This window comes from Stigmatopora nigra, chromosome 15 (assembly GCF_051989575.1).
Source record: "Stigmatopora nigra isolate UIUO_SnigA chromosome 15, RoL_Snig_1.1, whole genome shotgun sequence".
Lineage (NCBI taxonomy): Eukaryota > Metazoa > Chordata > Actinopteri > Syngnathiformes > Syngnathidae > Stigmatopora > Stigmatopora nigra.
In genome coordinates, this window is record NC_135522.1 from 8,188,516 (window position 1) to 8,215,093 (window position 26,578).

Genomic DNA, 26,578 nt, shown 5'->3' on the forward strand with positions numbered 1-26,578 from the left:
ATGGGATTTTAAATCTTCATTGACCTGTTTTTGAAAACACCTTTTAATACTGTTATCCTTTTTCGTATTCCATGTGTGCTATATGTATCAAGCTATATATTTTTATCCTTATCATCAATACTGTTTTTAGCTTATTGGTTGGGATATATTGTCTCATTATACTAATTATGCTCAAATGTCTATTTTTTTTCCTCAGTTTCAACCGGATTGACATTCCTCCATATGAAAGCTACGACAAACTATATGACAAGTTACTCACTGCCATTGAGGAGACGTGTGGTTTTGCTGTGGAGTAAGTGTAAAGATGCACAGCACAAACAGCCTGCAGAAGCCTGTGATTTTTCTTTTTATTTTATTTTTTTACACACATGGACCACTCTGGTCTTTTTTTGGTAATTGAAAAAAAAACTGCAGCTGCTAATAACTAAGACTATTTACTAACTTGTGGAATACGCAGGATTTGCTGGCTCTTCCTCTTCTTTTTTTTCTACGTTAATTCAAGCATTTTTGATTAAGAAAAAAATTCCATGTAGCAAGGATCACTCTAAACCAACAAATGCATATAAATAAAGAGTGGTGCGTAGTACAGGGTAATTTGATGGTTACTGTAACCACTTGGAAACATTAATTCTCAATATGGAGTGTGCCTTGGACTGACTAGAAGGGAGCAAGTGGTAACCCTGCACGTACGGATGTGAGAATGAGACTGAAATGGGCAGCCTTATTTCCCATCTCTTTCCAAAGACAACATTAAGGAACCCCAAGAATTGCTGCACACGATGTAATCCCATCATCACTCATCGTCAACTAGTTTGTCTGAACATGAATATGTGAACAAAGCGCTTGAAATGTGGTATTTTTTATATAGCAGGGAAAATTGAAGCGATTTAGTCCATTGCTAATATATCTAATTTATTTCTACAAAAAAATATATCAAGTCTCCCTATTTTCATTATGTCAGAAAATTACAAAGTGTTACTGTCTCAATTAGAAAAGGAACTAGTAAGATAACTATTACTATTCACTCAAATATAGTATTTTGGTTTATTTAAAACACACTTATAATATTTAACAAATGCTATATAGGCTTGTAAACTTTACACACAATTTTTTTGCCGCTTTCAGATATAAATACTGCAATATTAATGTGAGATGCGCACTAAATTTTTCAGAATCATTCCTGGCTGCTTTCAGGCATGAAGATGTAGAGAAAAAAACGAATCTCGCGCCGTCCCATGCAAAAATGTTTAACTGTCCTCACTGTCTTTCCAGTATGCTATCCCGATCATTTCTATGTTTTCAACAACTCCCACTGCAATTCGTTCCGAGATTGTGAGTAGGTGGCGATGCGATAAATTACAATGTAGCGGAATGTGGACGTAAAGTAAGCTGGTAAGGTTCTGTACACACTTAAACCGCTTAAACACCATCACAAATCAGGATTTCAGGGCATGTTTAAAAGGGGCTATAGACAGTCATTGTTGAATCATCATTAACACTGAGCAGAACCTTTAAAATCTACTGATATAATTCTGCAGTTTAACATGTATTTTTTTTTACCTAATTGTCAAAAATCACTCATTATTAATTGGGTTGTTAGCATTACTTTTGTTCCTAGAGTCCAAAATCTTACATAGCGTCAGGATTTATCTTTATTTTGGCATCCATATAGTTTCATGTCCATTGACTGTTTTATATTCAGAATTACACATACAATGGTGATGCTTGTTTGTGCCAAAAAAAAATACAAATACTAATGAATAACGAGAATAAAATCAGGCCACTGTGAGGAGTTTAATACATGTTTTATTTTATTTTTATCAAAAACATCCACATTTATAGTGTTTTAGCATCAACTAATTGTTGCATGGCAAAATACTTGGTTGAAAATTGGCGGAATGGGATAACTTTTGGCAAAAAAAAATGATAATGTTTCATTTGTGAGATTGTTTTCTACTATTGAACATACAATTATTGAATGTTTTCCAAAATAATGCTGCCTATTTAGCAACCTCTCTGACCTTGGACTGTTCTTACATATGCATACCCACAAAAGAAAAGTTAACAGTTACGTTTTTGTTTTTTTATGTAAACAAAAGAATGCAAAGTGACAAGTGTCCTCACATGGTGCTTTGTACAGTAAAATATATTGTTCACATGTGGCTCAGACATCCTGTAATTTATGTTTAACTTAATTTGATTTTGTCAAATCGGTGGATAACATGTTGCACAAAACCAGAGAGAGGTTGCTATTGCTATTGAATCATGACCCTTAGGGCATATTCATCCACTTAGAAGTCCAGTGCACAAGTAAATAGATGATAAATGACACTTCCAACACTATGCTTACAAAGATGCTTCATTGCTGCTTCTTATTGAAGAAGTGAGCTTCTTCTCAAACCAGTTAGGAAGGAGAAATGCAGATCTTGCCTTTCTGGATTTGACATATAGCATGATCCACTAGGACTATTATCTCTCCTAGCTGACTGATGCAATTTGATGTATGTTAACACTACCATTTTGTAAGAGTATTTTATTTTTGTGTGTAATTAGTTCTAATTAAACCTGCCTTTGTCTAACAACGTAAGGCTTTGTACAAATATAAAATCTTGCCTTTGGTTTGCCCTTTTTCTCTTATGATTTTTTTCTTCCTTCTTCCCAATTCATATTGGAAATAATTGCAACACAGACAAGTGACTTTTTAAAACAGCTGATTATTTACGTTTTAAATGGAATTTATCAATTACTGCCCTGTAAGTGTGTAGTTTTGAGGGGTCTGTAAACTTGTACAGTCACATCATTTTATATTAATCATAGATACAAGCAAGTGGCATTTATCTTGGTCTCTCGTTTTTTTCACATTTACAAAACCATTTGAACAGTAGCGGATATTCAGACATTAATGAGGTGGATAAACAATTTAAAACTGTAACAAACGAGAAATGATGACATGCGCTCATGTTTGGGTTGGTCCTAGTGACGTCAATTATGATACACTATTTTACAAGCAACCGCATTACCGGATTTTGTTTGGAACATATCTATCCGCAGTTTGAATAGTCCGTCAAAATGAACGACAAGGTGAATAATAGAGCCTAGAGTAAATTTAATCGTTGCGTTTTTTTAGTTTTGGTTACATGCAGACACATCACAAATATACATTTAGACGTCAACCACTGTATTTAGCCCACAGTACAGTCTGTGCCGTGAAGTTGGACACTCCCCCGCCATACAGCGGATGGATATGTCGGAAGTCATACTTCCGCCTGCTATAAAAACCGGACCTTCTTTTTTTCAAGCCGGCATTTCAGCACCGCTACCGCTCCCAACTTAAGTCGGTAGCTGGATTCGTCCGTTTAGTTTTTCTTTTAGATTTAACAACTCACAAATAGCAACCAACATGCCTGGCTACTCCGACAGAGATCGCGGCAGAGATAGGGACAGAGATCGTGGGTGAGTACATTTTCCCTCAATTTGTTCGGGGCGGTTTTCCCCTCGTGGAAAATGGCGGACCGGTCTTAACCGGTAGTATAACGAGTAAAACCATACGTCTTTTCTCCTCTTACGGCGTTTAACTCATTAGTATTGACGTAAACAAAACTCCCGCTGAAATGGCTATTATTTTTGACATGAATCCACTTAAAGTCTCATCGTGTCTCTTTAGTTCGAGGCCTCTTATGGCCTCGTGCCTGCTATGGTTGCTTTAGCTTGAAGCTACTACTTTGTTAGCCTGTTCGACATTTTATAATGTACAAAGTCTTTGTGGTTGAAAGCTTGTCCACTTATCGAAGCTTTTAATTATTCCCAAGTTCTTGGTTGTGTTGAACTTGTAACACCTGTTAGGGTGTATCGCAGTTCGCTTTTATCGCCACGTGCTTTAGGTAGAGCACATCCAAAATGCCGGCTCTTTCCATTGTTCCTCTGCTGGTTGGAAAATATATAACAACTATCTAGACATATTGGCACGCTGACGTAGATCAGACACGTCTCCACTATTTGATTTGCGACCGAATAATTTTCTTTTCCTTGCTTGATTTATCTCGTGTATTTCAGTTTCGGTGGTGGCCCTCACCGGTTTGGTGGAGGCCGTGGTGGCGGAGGTGGTGGGGGAAAGTTCGGAAACCCAGGCGAACGCCTCCGAAAGAAACACTGGAATCTGGACGAGCTTCCCAAGTTTGAGAAAAACTTTTACCAGGAGCACCCAGACGTTACTAGGAGGCCTCTGGTGAGCATCGGCACGCTCCGAGTGTTATGCAACACATCTGCGCGACTCGGACCCACGTGTTGGAGTTATGCAATCCCCACGTGCGCTGTAGTATTTCACCTCATTTTTCCCATCCACTTATAGCAAGCAGTTGAGCAGTACAGAAGTACTAAAGCAATCACTGTGAAGGGAAGAAGCTGCCCGAATCCAATTATAAATTTCCACGAGGCCAGCTTTCCTTGTAAGTATGACATTGTAATAAATGGGGGGGGGGGGTCTATAATAAACTTATCCAAATTATTTGAACTGTCTCGACAATTTAAGGATTTTCTCACAGTATGCTGATACAATAATTATTGATGAATTGGTCAGGAATGGTCAGTGAATGTTTATACATGGATTACTCTTCAAAACAGCCTACGTTATGGATGTGATCAACAAGCAAAGCTGGACAGAGCCGACTCCCATTCAAGCCCAGGGCTGGCCTTTAGCACTGAGTGGACACGATATGGTTGGCATCGCACAGACGGGTTCTGGCAAAACTCTCTCGGTGAGGCTGGAGGCTTATTTGAGATGACATTTACGCTCCATTGGACGTTTTGTAATTTTTCTCCCCCTGGTTTTCAGTATCTGTTGCCTGCAATTGTTCACATTAACCACCAGCCTTTCCTGGAGCGTGGAGATGGGCCAATTGTGAGTATTGTTTTAATGGTCTATGTAATTTAAATCCAAATGCATCTGCCATGTTTAACATTGACTTTGTTTTTGACAGTGCTTGGTGCTCGCCCCAACGCGTGAGCTGGCACAGCAGGTTCAACAGGTTGCCGCAGAGTATGGTAGGGCTTCTCGCCTTAAGTCAACATGCATCTATGGAGGAGCACCCAAGGGACCACAAATTCGGGATCTTGAAAGAGGTAAAGTTTTAGATGTTTTTTTTTTTAACTGGTCTTATTCTATGGCAATGACTTGGTTAATTAAGGCGTGCCTGGCATTTATGTTAATTCTTTTCAAATGTTTTTTCTCTCAAAGGTGTGGAGATCTGCATTGCCACCCCAGGCAGGCTTATCGACTTCCTCGAAGCAGGCAAGACCAACCTGCGGCGTTGCACATACCTCGTTTTGGATGAGGCCGACAGAATGCTCGACATGGGTTTTGAACCACAGATCAGGAAAATTGTGGACCAGATTCGAGTGAGTGCTTAATTGGCCATTTGGACTCCAGAATTACATTTTCTTCTTATGCCTAACGATGTTTATCATTATTCCAGCCTGATCGCCAGACGCTCATGTGGAGCGCCACCTGGCCAAAAGAGGTGCGTCAGTTGGCTGAAGACTTTTTGAAAGACTACGTGCAGATCAATGTTGGCGCTCTGCAGCTCAGTGCCAACCATAACATTCTTCAAATTGTTGATGTCTGCAATGATGGCGAGAAAGAAAACAAGTTAGTACTTTTTACTATTTTGTGCCTGGAAATTTTGGAATCACTCATTTGTTGCTCTTCAGCATCAGCTTGGTGACTTAGGCCCTGCTCTCATAAATAATACAAATGTGTATTTTTTTCTGCCTTTCCAAAAGGCTCATTCGCTTGCTGGAGGAGATCATGAGCGAGAAGGAGAACAAAACCATCATCTTTGTCGAGACAAAGAGGCGATGTGATGACCTGACAAGGCGGATGAGACGAGATGGGTGAGTTTTCAGGCTACATTCACAGAACGATAAATATCCTTGGCACATCAATAACATTCTCCTCTGTGGTTTAGATGGCCAGCTATGGGAATCCATGGAGATAAGAGTCAGCAAGAGCGAGACTGGGTTCTTAATGGTAAGTTGGCAATATTATATATCAATATCTCGCCTATTGACCCAGTGCAATAGCCAAATGTTGTAACACCCTTTTTGCTTTATTTTCCAGAGTTTAAATATGGAAAAGCCCCTATTCTGATAGCAACTGATGTTGCGTCCCGTGGTTTAGGTCAGTATCCTCCGTGATGCATTTAAGCAGGCAGTTGTTTAGAAGAAAGTGTATTTGCTTTCTTTAACTTTTCTGCTTCTTTCTGAGTCTCTCCCATGGCCCAAAGGAGCAGAGTGTATGGCAGGGCCTTGGCATGACAAGCCCAGGTGTCCAGAGGGGGAAGGAGGATTCTTGATGCCCTGACTGGCGAGGCACGGGTCTCCCAGTCGCGCACATAAGCAGAGGTGTCGAGGTCCGAGTGCCGCATACGACGCTGGCCTAACTAAAAGTGGGGGATGCCCACAGTACCCACCCCCTCCGACACATGCTCGCCCTCTCTCTGGCAACTGTTTGGACTGCGTCACGCACCCAGGCTATGTAACTGTCCCAGCTGAAAGCCCCGCTGCCCAGTTCGAGTCCTTTCCAAAGGCGCTTTCGGTTGCGTAGACGTGTTGTAAAGCATGGGTGGCGTCGCTGTTGCAGTTCAACTTGTGTCGGATGAGCAGCTTGTAAGATCGATTGGAATCCCACCTCTGCAATAACATGTCTACTGGCGCTTTTGGTGACAGTGGGACATGCTAGTTGGACAAATTTCAAGCTCACACTCTCCTCCCTCACCTGCGTTTCAAAAGTCATGTCGAGACCTGCCTACGAGAGACTATGCAATCGCTGGGACACAGTTGCCCCGGGTGCCCCGTTTTTTTGGAGGCATCCTGCACACTGGTTCACATCTCCACTTTGTTGGCTAAAGACTGCCTGTGTGAACGTTGACGAGTGGACTTTGAGCCGATCGCTCACACTAGGAGGCAGTAGTGGGCATAGTGGCGCTACTGTGTAGACAATGGGGGCCCGGGTGGGGGGGTTGTGCTGCGTTGGGAACTGACTAGTGAATGCATACTCCAAAGAAGGGTAAGACTCGGCGATCCCATTTCATGGCCTGGTCACAACCTGGAGGACTTTAAGGGGGTTTCTTTTTTTTTTTTTTTTTGCCTCCTTACTCTAACCGAATGGAGTGTGCATCGGTTCTCTCTTCCCACTGTAGTCTCCCCATATGTTTTGAATTCAGTTTTCAAGTTGCCACTATAGGACATTGTCACTATTCCAAGCCTGTGACACTACTAACGATGCTTTGTTTGATCTGGTTGTTGTGGTGGCGCCGGTGCACGTCTGTGTACCGTCCTCCTCTTCCCCTTTGCCACACCGCAACACAATCTTACAGATGTTGAGGACGTGAAATTTGTCATCAACTTTGACTACCCCAACAACTCTGAGGATTATATCCACCGCATTGGCAGAACGGCCCGTAGCCAAAAGACTGGCACGGCCTACACCTTCTTCACCCCCAACAACGTGCGACAGGCTAGCGACCTCATCTCTGTTCTCCGCGAGGCCAACCAGGCCATCAACCCCAAGCTCCTCCAAATGGGTGAAATCAGAGGAGGTAAATCAAATTGGTGAGATACGGAAACGGTGCCGTCAAACGCAGCCGCTTATACTTCTCTGCTGATGTCCTCAAGGATGTCATCTTTTTTTATTTTGTTTGGGGGCAAGGGACACTAACTCTTAAATGTTCTTTTCATCTTTGCAGGGCGTTCAAGGGGAGGCAGAGGTGGTGATTTCAGGGATCGCTATTCCTCCGGAAGGCGAGATTTTGGTGGCTTTAGAGAGCGGGATAGTGGCTACGACAACGGACCAAACGATAGCTTTAGCGCAAATGCTCAAAATGGAGGCTACGGGGGGGACGGTGGCGCTGGCAATGGCTTTAGTGGGGGCTACAATGGCAATGGACAGTCGTTTAATCACCAGGCGCCACCCTTCCCTCTTCAGAACAACTTCCAAGGACCGCAGAATGGTATGAGTCACCCATCATACTCCTTCCCCCAAGCACAACCCCTTCAGCAGCACCCTCCTCCTCCAGGGATTACGCCCTACCCCATGCAACCGCAGTTCCCTCAGTAAATGCAAAGTAATTTATTTCATTTTAAGTTACCTTCCTTATTTAGTTTTTTTTATATATATATATTTTCGCAACTGGGTTACAAACATCTTCAACCTTTTTTTTGAGCATTTTAAGATCAGCAGTGCAACCTTGCACATTTTCTGTCCGTGTCTCCCTCTCTATTGCTATTTAATTTGTTACATTCCTTGGAAATGTTTAGCTATGTTTTGTATTAAGTAATTCCAGGAGAATTGTCTTCATGCAAATCCTTGAAAGTGATGTTACCTCCCACTGTGGATGTGCGCTGCATGATCTTTTCAATAAACACAAAAAAAATGAATTTTCTCTTGTCATTTGTGCCTTTTATATTTTTGAAATGCAACATTTGCCCACTGGGCGTCATTAGACGAGTAGTAATATAATCTCATTATGTTTGCCATGTGGGCATTACCACTGTTAACCCTTTATAGGACTGACAGCTCTAGACTTCCAATCCAATTTTCAATGTCAATTTCCCACCAACTCAAATAATATGGACCAACACTGATGATGGTAGTGAATGCTGAGTGTCCAAACTTAAACTTTAGTTTTTAACTAATCAAGAAATGCTATAATAAGTAATTGTATAAAGCAATTCAAGCCAACTTCTTTTCACAATCGTTTTGCTTTGAGTTACTCATGGGCAGCCAATCATTGGATACCATGCATATACCCTAAGCAGCCAATCACGGCATTGACAGTACTTGCGTATGAGGCTATAGCTGACCATGATGAATGGCCGTCGGACCATGTGCACATTAGCAGAACAAACGGTGAGACTGCAGGACGTATGTTTTTCAAGTGAGAAAGGTTTGTTCTGCAAAACATGCAGCGAAGGTAAAGTTGTGAGCGAGTCTCCCGAAGGAGGAAAAAATTGAACTCAATGGAATCCTGACTACATCAGACAACATCCAGCGGAAAAGTCGTTTGAATGAAAATAAGTGAGAAGGGCAGACGTCGCAAAATAAGGTAAAGTTTAAGTCAGATTGTGCAAATACTATCGACATTAAGATGTTTTATGCATGGATATTCATCATTAAATGTTATAATGACTAGATCGTTTATGGGTAGAAAAAAAATGCCCCTGCTGATGGCAGGTGTGTGTGATGATGTGTTGCCATAGTGATGACTTTTGTTGTTACTCACATTGGTCCTCAGTATGCTCAGGGAAATTGTCTGCATTAGAATTAGAGGGAGTATTGGCCACACTTGTTCAACAAATATGAGTTTGTAGCTATATAACCCAAACTCCTAAATCAATAGGTTAATTTTTGTTTTTAACAATAGTTGTGAAATGTTAAGCAGTGTGGAGAAGGCACTTCAGACAAGATCCATTGATGCATGCCCATGTTTTGGGTAAAATGTTCAATTGAAAGTAAACATTTGACTTTTAAAAGCCTTTTGATAAAGTCTTAAAAGCATGGTCTTGCTAATAAGTTTCACAAAAAAAATATAGTGCAATTCATTGCAATAGTAGATAGAGGTTTGTTTGCATATTGACCATTAGATGTTGCCATTGCGCTTTCAAACATCAGCAAATGGACTTAAAATACTATATGTATTCAGTTTGTACTATATTTTATATCATTCTTTTAGCTGGGGATATCTATAGGTCCAGGTTTTACTGACCTCAAGAACTTTACCACATGGGCGAGTAATCCATAGGACATACATAATGATATATTTGATACTTTCACGAGTTATTGACAAATCGGTCTTCAAATGTCTTGAGGTCAGCCAAGTTTGACAGTGGGTGTGCACTTTCCTTTTATTCTGTTCCTCCCTCTATGAGGAAGGTATGAAGGTGTTGGTTTTAGAGAGCTTGTTGCATGGGTGTGCTTGAGCCACACCTACAGTAAGCATGAGCCAGAGCGGCGTGTTCGACCCCCTTCCAACGAGGCATGAAGTATGCCACACAGTGGCATTGATACATTTTTCTTTCAATTTCTGTACAAGGGTCGTAGGGGGTGCAATATACACTGATTACAGCCCTAAATAAGACTTTTTTTTAAATATCATAAATTTTAAGTCATTGCCTGTTATTGACAATGACAGACGTCCAATTCATTTAATCTGGGACGACTGGCTATGAAATTCCACAGCAGAATTTGTGGGAATAATGAGGTCTATTAAAGAGTATGAAATATTTCCTCTTTAATCCTCGTCACTAGGAATAAAACACTAAACGTACTAAAGGGTATGGAACTATCATGTCATAATTGCTGATAGTAATCCGTGTATTCAGCTGCCAAGTTACTGGTTGGACGGCATTCCACAGCATTTGTGTGCGTGCCTGGAACTTGCAAGCCAACATCTTTGGAAATCTTTCATCACTTTGACGTAGTATTTATAGTCGTTTGAGGGCGCCTCTGTCTAAGGCTAAGATTTTTCATTTTTTTAAATTTGTCATCAAGCTAAATGCGGTCAGTAGGGAAATATTATCAATATATATTTATAATATGCAACATATATCCAGAGCTAAATAAAGTCAATAAAATTCTGTTGTAATCATGACATGATGATTGTAATAAATAAAAATGAATGCGTATGACACAATTCTAAGTGTCATTTCACAAATGATGTCACTTTTTTAATAGAAAGTTAAAATCCTTTCAAATCTCTCATTTTAAACTATTTTTTTCTGGTCATTTTATTAATGTATTATTTTATTTGTTCATAAAAAAAACATACAAAATAATGTTCTACCATAAAACAAGTATTATTATGCAGTTTTGACAAATGGCGTTCGGATTTAGGCCATACTTTTTGTACCAAACTTTATATTGTTGCCAAAATGAATCAAAATGTCTTTATGTGGACACCAGGTCTTTCATCCATTCCTTTTTTGAACCTCTTTCTCCTCATAAGGGTCGCAGGGGGTGCTGGAGCCTATCCTAGCGGACAACCTGATTGGTGGCCAGCCAATCAGAAGGAGACGGACAACAATACGCACTCATACCTAAGGGCAATTTAGAGTGTCCAACCAGGCTACCAGGCATGTCTTTGGACCCAGAGAAAACCCACACAGTACATGCAAAAACTCCACACAGATTTGAACCCAAGACCCCAGAACGGTGAGGCCGATGCGCTAACCACTTATCCACCGGTGCGTGCAGACAGTATTTATGATGCTAATTTATTTTCATTCATTCAATCATTTTCTGTACCGCTTATCCTCACAAAGGTTACGGGGGGTGCTGGAGCTTATCCCAGCTAACTACAACCTAAATCGGTGGCCTGCCAATCACAGGCCACAATGAGAAGGACAACCATTTTTGCCTCGGGGCAATTTAGAGTGATCAAGAAGCCTATTTTGCATGTTTTTGGGATGTGGGAGAAAACCAAATTACCCGTAGAAAACCCACACAAGCCCGGAGAAAAGGCTAATTTCTTTTACATGAAAAAAGTCACTCACCCTAAAAAGGGTTAACAGTTTTTCTGTGTTTTTAACGAAGTTTCCCATATTTGTGCCATGCTCCACAACTTTTAAATTGTTCAGAATAAGTAACCTAGAATAAGTACACTTTAAAAAAAGAATCCCTAAAGTGGGAATTACTGTATGTGACAGGTACAGGAGCTTGGAACAGGTCTACCCGGTCTGCCCCTTGCTGCTGACAACGTTTATTGGTGCAAAACCTGCCGGCCTGGGCGGAGCCAAAAGACGCACCTTAACTGAGGGAAGACGCCGTCAGAGACACGGACGGAGTGAGAGGAAAAGAGCAGGAGTACGGCGAAAAACATTGGCTCTCCGGTTACAAAAGTGGGCCTGAACAGCTTGCCGTCATGTCCAAGAATCAGGAAAGCAGCCCCGTGAAGATCAGCAGGTGAGTTGCGGTGTGGGAATGTACCTGTGAGTGTGTGTCGGCTTTCTCACAGGTCTAACCTGTCATGTATTCGGCTGCGTGTATTTGCCGTTCTGTGGTAATACAACGTCCAGCGTTGGAATGAATCGGCAGTTGTTGGGCCTCATGAATGAATGATCTCATGTGTTTATTGTAAGTGTGTCATCAATAATGTCAACAAACCACTTTGGATAAAATAATGGTGCATAACATCATTCTTTTTATAACAAGGGGTTGGTACATTTTGATTTTGTGTTTTTAAACAGATGGATACGTTCAAAATAAAACAATAACAGAAAGGATTACTACATTTGCTTGTAAAAGATGTGATATACATTACTAGATTATTTATTAACAATTAAGAAGGTATTCAAGAAATTTGGTTGTCATTAATGGGACCACATGTTCAATCTTTTTTGAAGTGCGAGGAGTGGCAGCAAAAGCACAAATATTAAATATTGGTGCCACTCCTGCAATTTAAATGGTTGTATATATATCGTAAATACACTAATTGCAATTCATATCATAAAATGTAGACCAAACAAACATTATTTCATGAGAAACAAACTATAAATGTAATATATAATATATATTATAATATATTAAGTCTTTTTTAGTAAACTGGAGAACAACAGACGAAATAGCCATCAGTTTTATAACAGTTTTTTGGGTAATTATATCTTAAAGAAAAAAAACATATTTTAGGCCCAGGTACAGGTGAATTAACAAAAAATATGAGAGACAAGTGTATAGCATCCACATTCGGCCCGCAGTTATGAGGACGCAAGTTCAAATCCATACTTTTGGAATTTAGATTAGATTACAACTTTATTTTATCCCGCATTTGGTAAATTTACTTGCTCTATCTGCCCAAAATCATATGGTAGAGATGTCAGGGGAATTTTGCCCAAAGTGAGAATAAACCAAATGAAAAATTGCAAAATGTATGCAGCTACTCTGCCCACCCCTGGTAAACTGTAAAACCAAGAGCTGAGTGAATAAGGAATGTTTACTTTGAACATGAATCATGAAGCTGCATTAAAATCCTATTTCATAGGCCAAGAGCACAAGTTTGGAGGCTTTGTAGTATGTGCTAAGTATGATAGGCGGTAGTTGTGAAACGTGCACATTGTTTATCTCCACTTTCTCAACATGTCCTGTCACTCAGCTCTGAGGTGCTTAAGTAAAACAGGTGTGGCGTTCAACTCGTATAATTGTGACAAGAGGGGCCATGGGAGTGTCGGGGTCTCCGATGTTGGATGATTAACCGTCCATTCATTTTGCCATGGCTGTAGTTGTCATGATAAAAAAGTTGCACACATGTTGGACTTTTGCATCTCAGATAAGAGTTGAGAAGCAATAAAAAGGGAACACACCAGCTATTATGAGTCAGGAATTGTGATCCTTCATTGTTGACATTCTTCTTGAAGTTTTAACATAATTATCAATTGATTAAAAATGGATCAAGGAAGTTTATTTCTTAAACACTCAAGTGGCACATAAGCTTGCTTCCAAGTTTAATTAGTTCTCTAATCAAATTGTTTACTCAATATATTGGTATTGTGAAACTTTTTGTTTTTCATTTTTGAATTTTTAAGAATGAAAGTCTTGTTTTTTTTCATCCATCCATTCAAAATAATTTGTATACTATAAAAACTAAATTCTTCCAAGGTATGAATGTAAGGACGTTAATCATCTCAGTGCGCCTTTTGATTGGTTGGTGACCAATTCACAGTGTCCCGGAGTCAGCTGGGATAGGCTCCAGCACCCCCGCAACCTTTGTAGGGATAAGTGGTACAAATAAGTGGTATATATATCCCCCATCTCTTCCACAATAGTATATGTATACTACTATGCTACCTAATTAGCTAGTTGACTCATGCCTCAGACCGACTCTTGGTCTTAACAGATTACTGCACATGAATGTTGCCATTCATGTACATTTCTGCCTGACAACATTCTGGCAGCCGATGTGAGTGAAGACTCACTCCCCGCCACCCACCCCATTCGGATGCGGGTGTGTCACGACACATAGTTGTTTTTTTATGTCACAGAGGTGAAGAAGGAAGGATAAAGCAAATATGCCAAGCGTACCAACAGGTCACCACCTTGGCGCCGACATGCTGATAAGGAATTGTGGTGTCTTGCGATCATTGGCCAGATCTCATTGGAGATGGACTTCGTGAAGTGATGCAAGACGCTCTTTTAACTCATTTAGGGCGATAATTGTCCCATCACTTCTTCTGCTGTGAATTTAAATGAGTTTATTACGACTAAACTACTATCGCTAGTCAATGGCTGCCAATGATTTGATATACATTCCTAAAAAAATAATAATAATTTTACCCAACTGCTCTTTCTTTCTTGAGGGCCTCAAAATATGAAACCGAACAGACGGGTTTAACCAGATGCTGTTATATACGGCTATAATTAGTACCTTCAAGCACAAATATATTTTGCACTAATTGCCAACAAGTCAATTTAAAGAGTATTCCTTCAAATACACGGAAGCGCATCACAACTATACTTTCCTTTTTTTTCATTTCCATTCATTGTTTGCTATTGATGACACGAGGCCAACATTCATTCACTGCCAGCCTCCCACTTCAAAATGATTGGACGTCCACTAGTGACAGCCTCACTTCACAGCAGGATGATTCAAAGTCTATCATAGTCAATGGCACAGATTTTTTTTCTGTTAATTCGGATTATAATGTTCTAATCATTGTCTATATGTTGTCTTCTCCACAGGAGCCAGGCCAACGACCTGACCCTGCTGATTGCTCGCATGCAGAAGAATGCGGATCTAGTGGAGAAGGACATCCTAAGTGCAGAAGACCTCCTAGATGTGGTAAGAAAGTCTCAGTTTGCCCTCCACATCCTAGAATATAAAGAAACTTCAAGGCATTAAAGTCAGTTGGTGTGCAGGATGCCCAGCGTGAGGCCAGGAACCAAAAACTGATCCACCAGAAAGAGAATTCGGACAAACTGGCGGAAGCCGAGGGCTTGCTGAAGGACCTCTTCATGGACGTGGACAAGGCCAAGCGCCTGAAGCACCCCCAGGCCAATGAAATAGATCGAGAGTGAGTTAAGTCTAGAGTTCTTTGGAAGTGGTGAATACGCATGCTTGGTGGACACACCTCGTGCACGCTCGCGTCGAGATAAATCATCACTTCCACATTCCGTACACCACAACGCCCATTTCCATTCTTCTTCTGTCCAAGTCCAAAGGGCAAATGATTTAATCGTTATTTAATGATGCATTATTGCCCAGAATACAAAATGGTTTGGCCTGATTCAGTTTAGATAGAAGGTTACTTGTGCTGCATTACTCAATTGGAGAGATTAAGAATGAAAAGGAATGTGGCCTAAATCTTCTATAAGGGTCTGGAATTTGGACATTTAAGAGTTGCGTCAAGACTGGACTCGAGGCAGGACCTACTTTGCAAAAAAAAGTCACTTTACTTAACCACATTTTTACTATGGAAACATTTATTCATTTATACACAGAAGCTCAAAGCTCAGATGGATAAAAAAATTGTAATGTACAAATTGGAATATAAATAAATTTGTAATGTACTCAAAAATTGATCATAATGATATTAACCTTAAAAGATGTTCCTATATGATACTTCTAAAACATTCAATGTGATTCCTTTGTAGTTTCAGTTGAATACAACAAAATATACTAAAAAATAACTTATGATTGTCCATAAACCGATGGGTTCGTATGCTTTCAGTTGTGTGGCCGTTTTTTTTATTTCATATTGAATATTAAATTGAATTAACTGCCTTTGTTTTCAAGTATAATGAGTCATTCCTTGAATTTCCATTGAAAATGACCAAAACCGATTGTGATTTTCAGTGTAAGGAATCTTCATGACCGCTGGGTGAAGGACTGCGCTACCTATAGAGAAGTGTACGACCAAGTGCAAGACTTGGTTCCCGTCGTATCGAGGATCGATTGGGGTCCCGCGTTGGAGGAAAAACAGGTCTGTTGACAAACTCTAAATCCAAAACCAACCCATGACTTTGTGGAGAAAAGTCACAATTCCCAATGCGATCTTCCAGAGACGTTTAGACACTGACGGATACGGTCAGAGTCTTTCTGATGTTGAAAAACAAATAGCGGCTCACAACATTCTGCATAAAGAAATCGAGGCCTACATTGACCAGTTGAAGCCCAGCACATCTTCACAGGTAACTAACTATATGACCATATTCAAATATTTCTCTTTATCTGAGGAATTGTTTACTCCTGTTGACCTGTTTTCGAGTTTGCAACATTAGACTGACCTGCAACCTAAAACTATCCAGTGTAAACCGAATAGCCTATATATTTTTCCCAAATATACAGCTATTTAATTATCCACTAATACTGACTAGTGGTTTTTACTGTTAAGATCTCATACTTTTGACTTCATGTAATATTAGTAGTGGCAAATTAGGGCCTCCAAGTCAAAATGTATTGGGCATTTAGCGCCAACAAAAGCACTGAACCAGAAGTATTTGCAGCTAAATGAAATAGACGTTTATCTTTGTCGCTGTGATAAAGCATTTGAAAAATTGAGGCCTATTTTATTTTCATTACAAAAGGTTATATCTATAGATTTTATTGAAAAATGGACTTATTTTCCAACAGGGTCAATATGCAATGCTTAAGGACAAATATGATCAACTGTTGGTGAGTGATGTGATTCCTTTACAATCTTTCTGTCGGAGGTCTTTTCCGGATTATTTTTTATTCCATGTCTTTGCAGGAGAGTTCCATCAAGAGGCGCAACCACCTGGCCTCTCTCTACGAATACATGCAAAGCTGCAGGAAAGAGCTCGACTACCTGTCCCAGCAGCAGGACAGGATTCTGCAAAGAGACTGGAGTGATCGCATGGCTGACCCCCCAAGCGTCCGTATGGAGTATGAGGTCAGCCGTGACACCCTGATATGAAATTGAGATGTTAAAATGGGGAGGAGAGGAATGTAGTTGGCCTTCTCTTTAGATTTAGTGCCGACAATGGCCACGATACAAACTCAGAATCTCAAAGACAACTACATAAACTTGTTCATCACCATTCCACTGTTTTTCTGGTTATATATACCAAGTTTTTTTAAACTTTCACAGGTGAGCCCCAGTTCAATTTGTCCTTTTATCTTGTCAGTTTGCTAAACACGTCAAACTAGTGACTTAATGAACTCCTGTCTATGAGCACGGCATAATGAGTTTGGTCTTTTCATTTTTTTAAATTTTTTTGATTGCAGAAATTCAAAAGCAATGGTCTGCTCTCCCATGAGAGTGAAGTCAACCAGCTCCTGGAAGAAGGAGACCGTTTGGTAGACAAAAGACATCCTGGCAACGCAGCAATAATGGTCTGTTACGTTAAAGAAACTCCTCCACATGGCGCAATTATCTAAATTTTTCACACAAATAACTGCGAATATCAACAGGCACATAAAGACACAGTGCAGAGTGGATGGCAGTCCTTCCTCAACCTGTGTCTTGCGCAGGAAGTCCACCTGGACAACGTTGAAGAGTACAAGAAGGTAAGGAATGTTGTCTGTTACATGTTTGTGACTTCTTCTAATCAATAAAACCTTTTTACAGTTCCAGCTGGATGCAGAGACCTTGGCCGAGTCCCTGGACAGACTCACTCACAATATGGACCCCAGTTTATTTACTGGCAAGAGCAAATCAGAGGGATTATTGGAACTTCAGGTATTGTAGGCTTCTATTGCTACTAATGAATTTTAATAAGGGGCCATAAGAAAACGAGTTTGCTTTTATGGTTTGCCCTTAAACTCATTCAGTCCCATTCACAGTGATAGATGTGAAATTCATTTCAATTGGAATGGTTGGCTTTGAGTGACCCTGTTTTCTACTCTGAATTTCTATAAGTTTATCACTAGTTATTTCTCCCTCTTAGTTTATGACTAGTACATGACCAATCCATTCAATGATCAATAATCAATGCTAGACAGCGTGCAGTAATTTTGTATTAAATGGAAAAAGCATATATATGTGTATATATATATATTTTTTAATTTTTATTATTTTTTATTGTGGTATTAGTACAGTATGGACATTGCTCGATACCAAACAGCCGAAATTGCTATCGGGAGCAGAAAAAATGGTTTAGGTGCGACACTAATGGTAATGCAGCGTTGTTAGTAGTAATTATTCAAATTCAAAATTGTCAGTCTACTTTCTTAAAGGTTATTGGAAAGCAGGCTGGAACACTAATTTAAAGTTCCTTCATGAAAAGTCCAATGAGTTTGCAGAGATGTATTTTTCAGTAAACAGGTTTACCCTGGATTTCCCCTTTTAGTCAAGCCTAAAGCAGGCGGCTTTATTTTTGTTCAGGCGCCAGATTTACAATGAGTGTCACCAAACAAGCTTGAGTTATGCGAGGATTTTTCAAGTGTTGTCTATAAGTGATGTGTAAATTCTTCCTTGAAGGGAGATGAGCCGGCGGTGAAAAGGAACGAGCAGCGCCTGGCGGCCCTCAGAGAGCTCAGCCGGAACGTAGCGCCTCTGAAGCAACGTCGGAGCAATCCCACCAAACCCACTAAAGTCGTGGCTCTGTGCGACTGGGATGATGAAAATGTGAGTAAACGTTCACCGTGACGACAAAATAAGGAAACGCCGTTCACTTTGTATAGTAAGGCTTTTTAAATAAAAAATGACCATGTATAGTGAGGCTTTTTTAATACAAAATGACCATGTATAAATAGGCTTTTAATACTAACCAAACTTTACACACCAATCCTGTTAAATCCTCTACATCAGTGGTGTCAAATGTGCGGCTTGTGGTCCGGAAGTGGGTCACTAGGGGGACTAATCCGGTCTGCTGGGTTGTTTGAGAGATGTGCGTGCACTATTGCACATTTCTCAATATCCTGTATGCCATCACATTTGTTCATTTACCCCCTGCCGTCAAACCAGCGTCGTCAATGGCAGCCAATGAGTTGATTAGGAACCTTAAAATCCCTCAAAACATACAGGGAGTAACCTGAAAATGCCCCAAAATCAACAGGAACCAATAAGACCCGTAAAGTCCCTTAAAACCAATAAGGAATTATCCAAAATTTACCGAAAATGACCTGCAAGTACCCTAAAATGGAAGTGGAAAAAAACAGAAGTGATGTAAAGTTAACTCATTGCCTGCCATTGACAATGATGGATGTCTAATTCTATTTAACTGGCTGTGGATGTTCATCTATTACTGCCATTGATGGTTCTAGACGTCAATGGCTGTCAGTAAGTTTACTTTTTGGGCCGCAAATAAACTGGTCCGACCCACATACAATCTAGTTGGCATTAATGTGGGAACTATACAGAGTGTGACACCCCTGCACTTCTTCCTTAGGGAGCTGTGCGGCGTGGTGATGAACTCACACTAAAGTCAATCTATGATAAGGAAAAGTGGGACTTGGAGGATAGCAGCAAGAGAAGCAAAAGGCTGCCAGGAGCATGTTTCATGGTGCCACCGCCTGACCCCGAGGCTCTGGAGAAAGTAAACAGGTACCTGTTGACAAACATCAACGTTCAAGTTTTTTCATTCTGCTTTTGATTGCTATGAGATGATCATTCACAGGATTCACAGGGAAAATGTCTTTTTACTTGCAGTTTTGAGAAAAAGCTGTTAAACCTAAAGGATCAGAGATCAGCCATAATGAAGTCACTGAAGAGCCCAGTCGTGGAGGTGGATGGCCCTCAGCGTGCAGGTGAGGGAAAAAAAAATCCATAATGTCCTATTAATATTAACAGATTGCTTGTTATGACTTCCTAGCCTCTGTGCAAAGAGTGAAAGAGGACCCAAAAGCCTCACTGTTGGGCAGACAAATAGATGAGCTTCACAACAATCTGGATCTTTGCAAAACGGACATCCAGAAAAGATTGAGAGCTCCTCTGGATAACCGCAACCCAGCACTAGACCTGGAAAACCGGCTGGAGGATCTTAAGGTTCTTGTTACAATTGACTTTGATAACAAATTTTAATTTAAGAGTTGAGATGAATTTGAAGACTGGCATTTTACAATGCAAATGTAATGATCTAAAAAGAGAAAATACCTAGTGTAGCTACACTGGAGTACAATGGCACTCCAAGTAGCTAAAAATTAATGGCTCGGTTGAGGATTGCTTGTGTTTAGACATATCCCAGCTGACTATGGATTGGCTAGACCCTGATATGTTTGTCACCCAATATCAGGACACTAATATTAACACGCTGTAATATTATTACATTTTAGAACTTGGCACTGACGGCAAGGAAGCTTGAGTCAGAGAAAGCTGCCATCCAAAGGGATATGGACACCATTTTGGCCAAGCAACCAGTTGGAGCCAATGGCGTAATCCTCAAACTCAGCTCTGCCAACACCAAAATGAATGACATCTACAACCTTATTGAACTTTACGAGAAAAAGTATGAGGAGCAACATGAAGCTATTCAACTTCTTTTTCTCCTTTTCATATCTTTTTGGTCATAGTTTGTTCCTCTGACGTTTTTCACTCAGATCTACGGCCTCGATGTTCTTGGAGAGGCAGATGCAGAAGGTAGACGGCCTGGTGTCTGGCTTCGAACAGAAGCTTGCGAAAGACGGTGTCATTCCCAACCAAGCAAATGCACTGATGAGTCGCAGCCGTCTGCTGCAGGTGTGGAAAACTTCAACATTCATCACTTTTCATTTTTGGCTAACACTTGGTGCTGTATATTCATATCATCAAACAGGACATGCGTCAAGAAGTTTCCTCAAACAAGGATGAGTTGAACATATTAGGCAAAGACTTGGACCTGACTGAGCAAGCATGCAGTACTCTGCAACAGAATTTCAATGTATATTGCCCTGATATTCGCCGCCAGGAGAGTGAAGTAAAACACCTGAAAAACCGCTACACCAATGTCAGCAATCAGTTACAGGATAGGTGAGTGCTACATATATAAACACAAGTTGGTATTACAAAATCATATGTGACGTATTGACATTTGGAAGTTAGGAATGGATGTTCTTAAGGCCTGATTTTACTCAAGATGCAAGTTTAAATACCGGTGCAATCAAATGTGCAAGCTTTCTAACTGGACAAGTAGAAAATTCAACCTACAATGAATTGTTAGGTTTTATTTCACAGTGCTGCTATCATTTATATAGTATCCATGCTAACTTAAACTACTGTCAATGATTTGAGTATTTTCTACTCATTTACTGTAGGTCTACCCTCATCCAGGAAGCCAGTAATAAAAACCAAGACTTCCAGAATGCTGCTCAGTCACTGGATTTCTTTTTGGTCAATTTACCAAATTACAAAATTCAACCGACTGACAACACAGCTGAGATGACTGCCAAATACAACGCTCAGAAGGTGAGTTCAATTTTTGTCTTTTCAAATGATTATGAACCTACCTTTCTTTTATACTTGTCTTCTCATTATTAGAAAGTGATGGAGGACATTAGCAAAAAGTCAGATGATGTGCGCAAGATCCAAGATGTTTCCCAGGAACTCCAAGGAACTTTAAACGTAAGTTGGCCTTTTTGGTGTTTGGAATTTGCACAATATGCGGGATCCTTCTATAAAAATGTTATTTCAGGATTACGAGTTGAAAGCAAACACATACCGCAGCATTTTGAATGAAGACGATGATGAAGATGATGACGACGCCAATGAAGAATCCCTTCTGAAAAATCGGCAAACTGCAACGATGGCTCAGGCGGTTCAGAAGAAGGTATAACATAGCAAGCAGTTATCCCATCACAAATGAGCCTTTGCCACGTTTCGTCTTTTCTAAAGCTGGGATGTTTTTGAACAGGAAAAAGATTTACTGAACCTTTACGCCGAGGTGTCTGGGGGGAACGAACAGCTTCTCAACCAGATGGCCACCTCTAAGAACATCATTCTCAGGGTAAATCTTGAGACTTGACATTATTCATTCTCATCTTCTGGATAACTGATGACTTACCTGTTTTCTATCAGGCATTTTGCGATCTCACATGCATTTAGGACTCCAATGTAGTGACCTTTCTTTTATTTTGTCCACGACTAGAATGAAGAAAAAGCCACCTGTGTTGTTGTCAATCACCAAATGCAACAACAAAGCCAGATGAAGGATTCGGAAGAGGCTGCGACAATGAAAAAACAACTGGACGAGGAAAAGTCCCGTCGTTTACATTCTGAAAATGACTTGGAAACATATAGACAGAGATACCTGGCTTTGAAAAGCAGGAGAGGAGTAGAGAGGTTTGAGGAGAAGGAGGTGGTGCAGTATTACCGTGACCCCAAATTGGAAGCAGATTTCATGTCTCTGAAAAACAGGATCCATGATGAAGGACAAAAGAAATTAAGAAGCCGTTCGGAAATAGATATTTTGAATGAGAAAATACTTATTGTGGAAAAGCAGCTTGCTGGAATCGAACCTAAACTTTTAACCAAAGTAGTTACAGAATATGAAAGAGACCCACAGTTGGAAAAAGAAATGGCAAAGATCCGCAATGAGATACAGAAACTACGATTGGAGCTACAAACGAGGGAGTCAGAAACCATCCTTGTGCAAAAAGAGTTTACTCTCTTGTCTCAACAGAAACAAAAAATCGTTGAGAAAGTTGTAAAGAAGGAAGTGGTGAGGCTCAATAAGGATCCCGAAATGTTAAAATCTGTTTTCACATTCAAGAATGAAATTGCAGCAGAAGAAGCACACTGTCTATCACTCACTGAGAACATTTTCAGCATTCGTAGTCAGATAAACATGCTGGAGAGGATTATTCCCACCATTGAACCAAAAATTGTTAGCAAAGTAGTGAAGAAAGTACAACAAGATCCGGAACTAGTGAGTGAGGCCAATAAACTACGCATGGCTCTGGGGGAAGAGAAGGACGAAAACGTTATTTTGTTGAAAGACCTGACCACGCTACAGCTAAAGTACGGTGAAGTGGAGAACATGCGTCCTAAATTTGAGGTCAAAGAGGTGATCAGTGAGATTTTTAGAGTAGATCCAGAAACCGAAAGGGAACTGCAACGCCTGAATAAAGAACTGTTGGAATGTGGACGAAGACGCACCATTTTAGAGAAAGAAACTGAGGTTTTGATGACCACGCTGAGCACTCTGCGAACTCAAAAGCCCAAAGTTGAGTACAAAGAAGTGACCCAAGAGGTTATCAAAGAAGAGAAAAGTCCAGAGGTCATTCGGGAGTTACAGAGGCTGGGCAACCAAGTTTCACGTCTTAAGGTCAACTATGACACCACTTTGGAGCTGCTGTTGCATCTACGTAAAGAAAGAGATGAACTGAAAGCTGAAAAATCCAAAGTGGAGACCAAACTTGTCAATAAAGAGGTTATCAAATATGAGACTGACCCACTGCTGGAAAAGGAGGTTAATAGACTCCGGAGGACTGTTAGAGAAGAGACTCAACAACGTCGCAATGTGGAGGAATGTCTCTTTGACCTTCAGAATCAATACATTATTCTTGAACGGCAGAAGCCAGAGGAGAAGACCATAGTACAGGAAGTTCTGCGTCTTCAGAAGGACCCCCAGCAGATTTTGGAACACGAGAGATTAAACATGGCTCTAGATGAAGAAGTCAAAGGCAGGCGGAAGCTTGAAATTGAAGTAAGACAGCTCAGAGCCCTGATTCAAGAAAAGGAGACCACTGTGGCTCAGATGGACGAACGCCAGAAAAAGATCCAGATTGAATCAGAACTGCGACAAATCAAAGCTCAAATTCATGAACTCGAGACTTCTCCGAAACCTGTTGCGGAAAAGATTGTCATTGAAGAAATCCTGAAAGTGGAGAGGGATCCAAAACTAGAGAAACTCATGGTCGATATTCGTACTGAAATGGAAAGAGAAGCAAACTTACTGATTCGCATACAGAGAGAAATCAGCAGCCTGAGGATGAAGCTGGAAATATTGGAAAAAGAAAAGAAAACAGAAAAGATTGTTTACAGAGAAGTTGTGCATGTGGAGAAAGACCCGGCAGTTGAGGCCGAGAGGGAGCATTTGAGGGAACTCGTTGCACAGGAGAGGAATATGAGACGTGACAAAGAAGACAACCTTCAGAGTATTAGAGTTAAAATTAGCCATTTGGAAACGTCCGTTTCTGTTATCTCTCGAGAGGAGACGACTCTAGTCGTCACCAAAAATGACCTCCAGGTTGAGAAAGAAGACCTTCTGAAACAGCTTCGACTGCTGGAGATTGAAAGGCAGAACATCAGCATCAACTTCCAGCAACAATCCAAGCTGATGAGCGAGAGAACTCAGATAGCTAAGCACAGGAGTCTTAAGGCATCTTCTGAAGTCCAACGCCTAGAGAACGAGATCCTTCATGAAAAAGAGAAACACCACCAAAAGGAAGTTCTCATCATGGAGTTGAGGGAAAACGTCAGGAAGGAGGATCAGGCTGAAACTCATACCAGAGAGACAAACCTCACCACGAGAGTCACCATCTTAGATCCCGAAACTGGTAATAACCTGTCCCCCTACGACGCCTATCTAAAAGGCCTGATAGACCGAACCCAGTACATAAATCTGTCCGAATTGGAGTGCGATTGGGAAGAAATCACATCCACCGGTCCAGATGGGGATTCAACAATCCTGCAAGATCAGAAGAGTGGCAGGCAGTACGCTGTCAAAGACGCCCTGAGAGATGGACGCCTTACCCAATACGATGTAATGTTGTACAAAAACCGCAAAATGCCCATTTCTGAATTTGCTCTTCTGGTGGCGGGGGAAACTAGAAAACCTTTTGTACCCCCATTAACAAGTCCCAAATCCCCTTTCAAATCTATCCCAAGTTCTCCCTTTAACTCCACGCCACCTCCGATCTTGTCCCCCCCAATCTTGTCCCCCCCGAGCCGTCTCAACAGTTACAGTGACAGCGTTAGCAACCTCTTTGCTTTAGCCGACGAGCAATTCCCCATCTCTGGTATTTATGACACCACAACAGAGAGCCGCATGTCGGTGAGAAGCGCCTTAACCCGTAAAATCATCGACGCCGAAACAGCTCTGAAACTGCTGGAAGCACAAGCGGCCTCTGGCGGGATTGTCGATCTCACCAAGAAAGACAAACTATCAGTCCATAAAGCAGCTGAACATGGCCTCATTGACAACGGTCACATGTATAAGCTTCTGAACGCGCAGAAAGCCTTCACCGGGATTGAAGATCCTTTAACCAAAGAGCGTCTCTCTGCGGGAATAGCAGCACAAAAAGGGTACATACCCCACGAAAACGCCAGGTGGTATATTGAGGCGCAATACCTGACCGGAGGGTTGGTCGATCCAACCAAAGCAGGTCGACTCAGTCTCCAAGAAGCCAAAGCAACCAACATAATTGATGACAAAATGGCCGAAGAGCTGCAGAATGAGGCCACCTACCCCAAAATTCTGTTCGACCCAATCAGCAAAGAGAAAATGTCATATAAGGAGGCGATGGATAAGTGTAAGATTGACAAAAGCACAGGACTATTGCTCCTCCCTGCAGCTTCGAGTGGTGAAACCGATTCTACATCATATCCCAACTTCCGCTTTTTTTCTGCTGACAACAGAATCTAAGTTGTGAGTTTAAGAGGAGTAAAATGTTTGAGAAAGCTACTGGTGCTACAGGGTTCATGGTATTACTAACACAAAGATGACCTTAACACACTGATATTGTTAACACGACTCTGGAGCTAAATATGATTGAGGGGGGGTTGACTGTAAAAATACACACTCTTTAAATGCTTTTTACAGAAGTTTTTTTTTTATATGAGTATTTCCATTATTAAAATATTTGCATGTCCAGGGAGTCCTCAGGCACTCATTTGTAACCCAAGGACTTCCCGTATATTGCATGAATGTGAATCATACTGTATATGAACTATACTTAATAATAAATGCAATATTCATTATTTATGCTTTTTTTGTCAATTTCAGCACGCTTTGATGGAACTGAGACAGACACATCATTTAAACTAAGGGTGAGAGTTTATTGATATTGCACTTCCCAAATACAATTTGCGACACTAGCTCATCATGAAATCAATCTACGAAATGTATTGATACAACTGATAAACTGAAAACAATCTATTTTTAGATATAAAATGAAACAATTATTTGTCATCACAGACAGAATATTTCAGTGCAAGTTATATATAAGTAAAATATACATACACACATTACATTTTTCTCTAATTTAGGTCACCAGTAGTAAGTGACATCAGTTTACTAAATTTAATGTGTGATAGTTTGAACGTATTTGCGGATTTGGTTGTAGTGTCTGTGTGTAAACAATGTATTACAAAGTACATCTCACAGCAAAAAGGCTCTACTTAATGAACTAATACCCAATGCTCAAAAACAGAAGTCAGGCAGACGCTTTGCAGAATGGATTAAGGATACAGATTAGATACGACTCATGCAAAGTCTTAAGATTTACAAGGTCAAACTGTAGAGCAGGTGTGTGGGTGCATTTTTTTGGAAACATAGGGCAGTTGTTTTGTTAAAAGTACTTCCAGGGTTTGACTATTGTCACGTTTTTGGGGTTGGTGGATGGGTGTGTTTTCCTTGTGTCCTATCTGCGTGATGCATTGTATGCATTTTGTCTGCTGTGTCCCCCCTGGCCTTTCCTTGTGTGACCCAGGTGTT

At 40.6% G+C, this 26,578-nt stretch overlaps 3 protein-coding genes across 5 annotated transcripts in view; all 3 read left to right on the forward strand.

Annotated features, from left to right (window-relative positions):
• smurf2 (SMAD specific E3 ubiquitin protein ligase 2) overlaps positions 1-2,625 on the forward strand; it is a 32,273-nt gene extending 29,648 nt beyond the window's left edge. For both annotated transcript variants that reach the window (XM_077734605.1, XM_077734606.1), the window contains exon 19: positions 197-2,625. In XM_077734605.1, the coding sequence (XP_077590731.1) occupies positions 197-296 (100 nt within the window). In that variant the 3' untranslated portion in view covers positions 297-2,625. The remainder of the gene's footprint in view (positions 1-196) is intronic.
• Positions 2,626-3,281: 656 nt separating this feature from the next.
• Positions 3,282-8,433, forward strand: ddx5 (DEAD (Asp-Glu-Ala-Asp) box helicase 5). Of its 2 annotated transcripts, none has more exons than XM_077734121.1 (13): positions 3,282-3,453; positions 4,054-4,225; positions 4,349-4,445; positions 4,621-4,754; positions 4,832-4,897; positions 4,977-5,118; positions 5,234-5,394; positions 5,472-5,644; positions 5,779-5,889; positions 5,964-6,025; positions 6,116-6,175; positions 7,374-7,595; positions 7,743-8,433. In XM_077734121.1, exons 1-13 carry the CDS (start codon positions 3,401-3,403, stop codon positions 8,111-8,113), a joined length of 1,824 nt encoding a protein of 607 aa, XP_077590247.1. In that variant the 5' UTR covers positions 3,282-3,400; the 3' UTR covers positions 8,114-8,433. The 2 variants fall into 2 exon arrangements, with proteins under 2 accessions (XP_077590247.1, XP_077590248.1); XM_077734122.1 differs by having other exon boundaries at positions 7,374-7,608; positions 7,743-7,954.
• Positions 8,434-11,789: 3,356 nt separating this feature from the next.
• Positions 11,790-25,842, forward strand: LOC144208720 (envoplakin-like). The gene is made up of 22 exons (XM_077734710.1): positions 11,790-11,956; positions 14,726-14,825; positions 14,903-15,057; positions 15,840-15,966; positions 16,046-16,174; positions 16,617-16,658; positions 16,735-16,896; positions 17,232-17,339; positions 17,418-17,513; positions 17,575-17,685; positions 18,427-18,573; positions 19,337-19,491; positions 19,597-19,694; positions 19,760-19,932; positions 20,220-20,392; positions 20,484-20,622; positions 20,699-20,892; positions 21,177-21,327; positions 21,400-21,483; positions 21,554-21,688; positions 21,773-21,865; positions 22,007-25,842. Exons 1-22 carry the CDS (start codon positions 11,916-11,918, stop codon positions 25,505-25,507), a joined length of 6,114 nt encoding a protein of 2,037 aa, XP_077590836.1. The 5' UTR covers positions 11,790-11,915; the 3' UTR covers positions 25,508-25,842.
• The last annotated feature ends 736 nt before the right edge of the window (positions 25,843-26,578 follow it).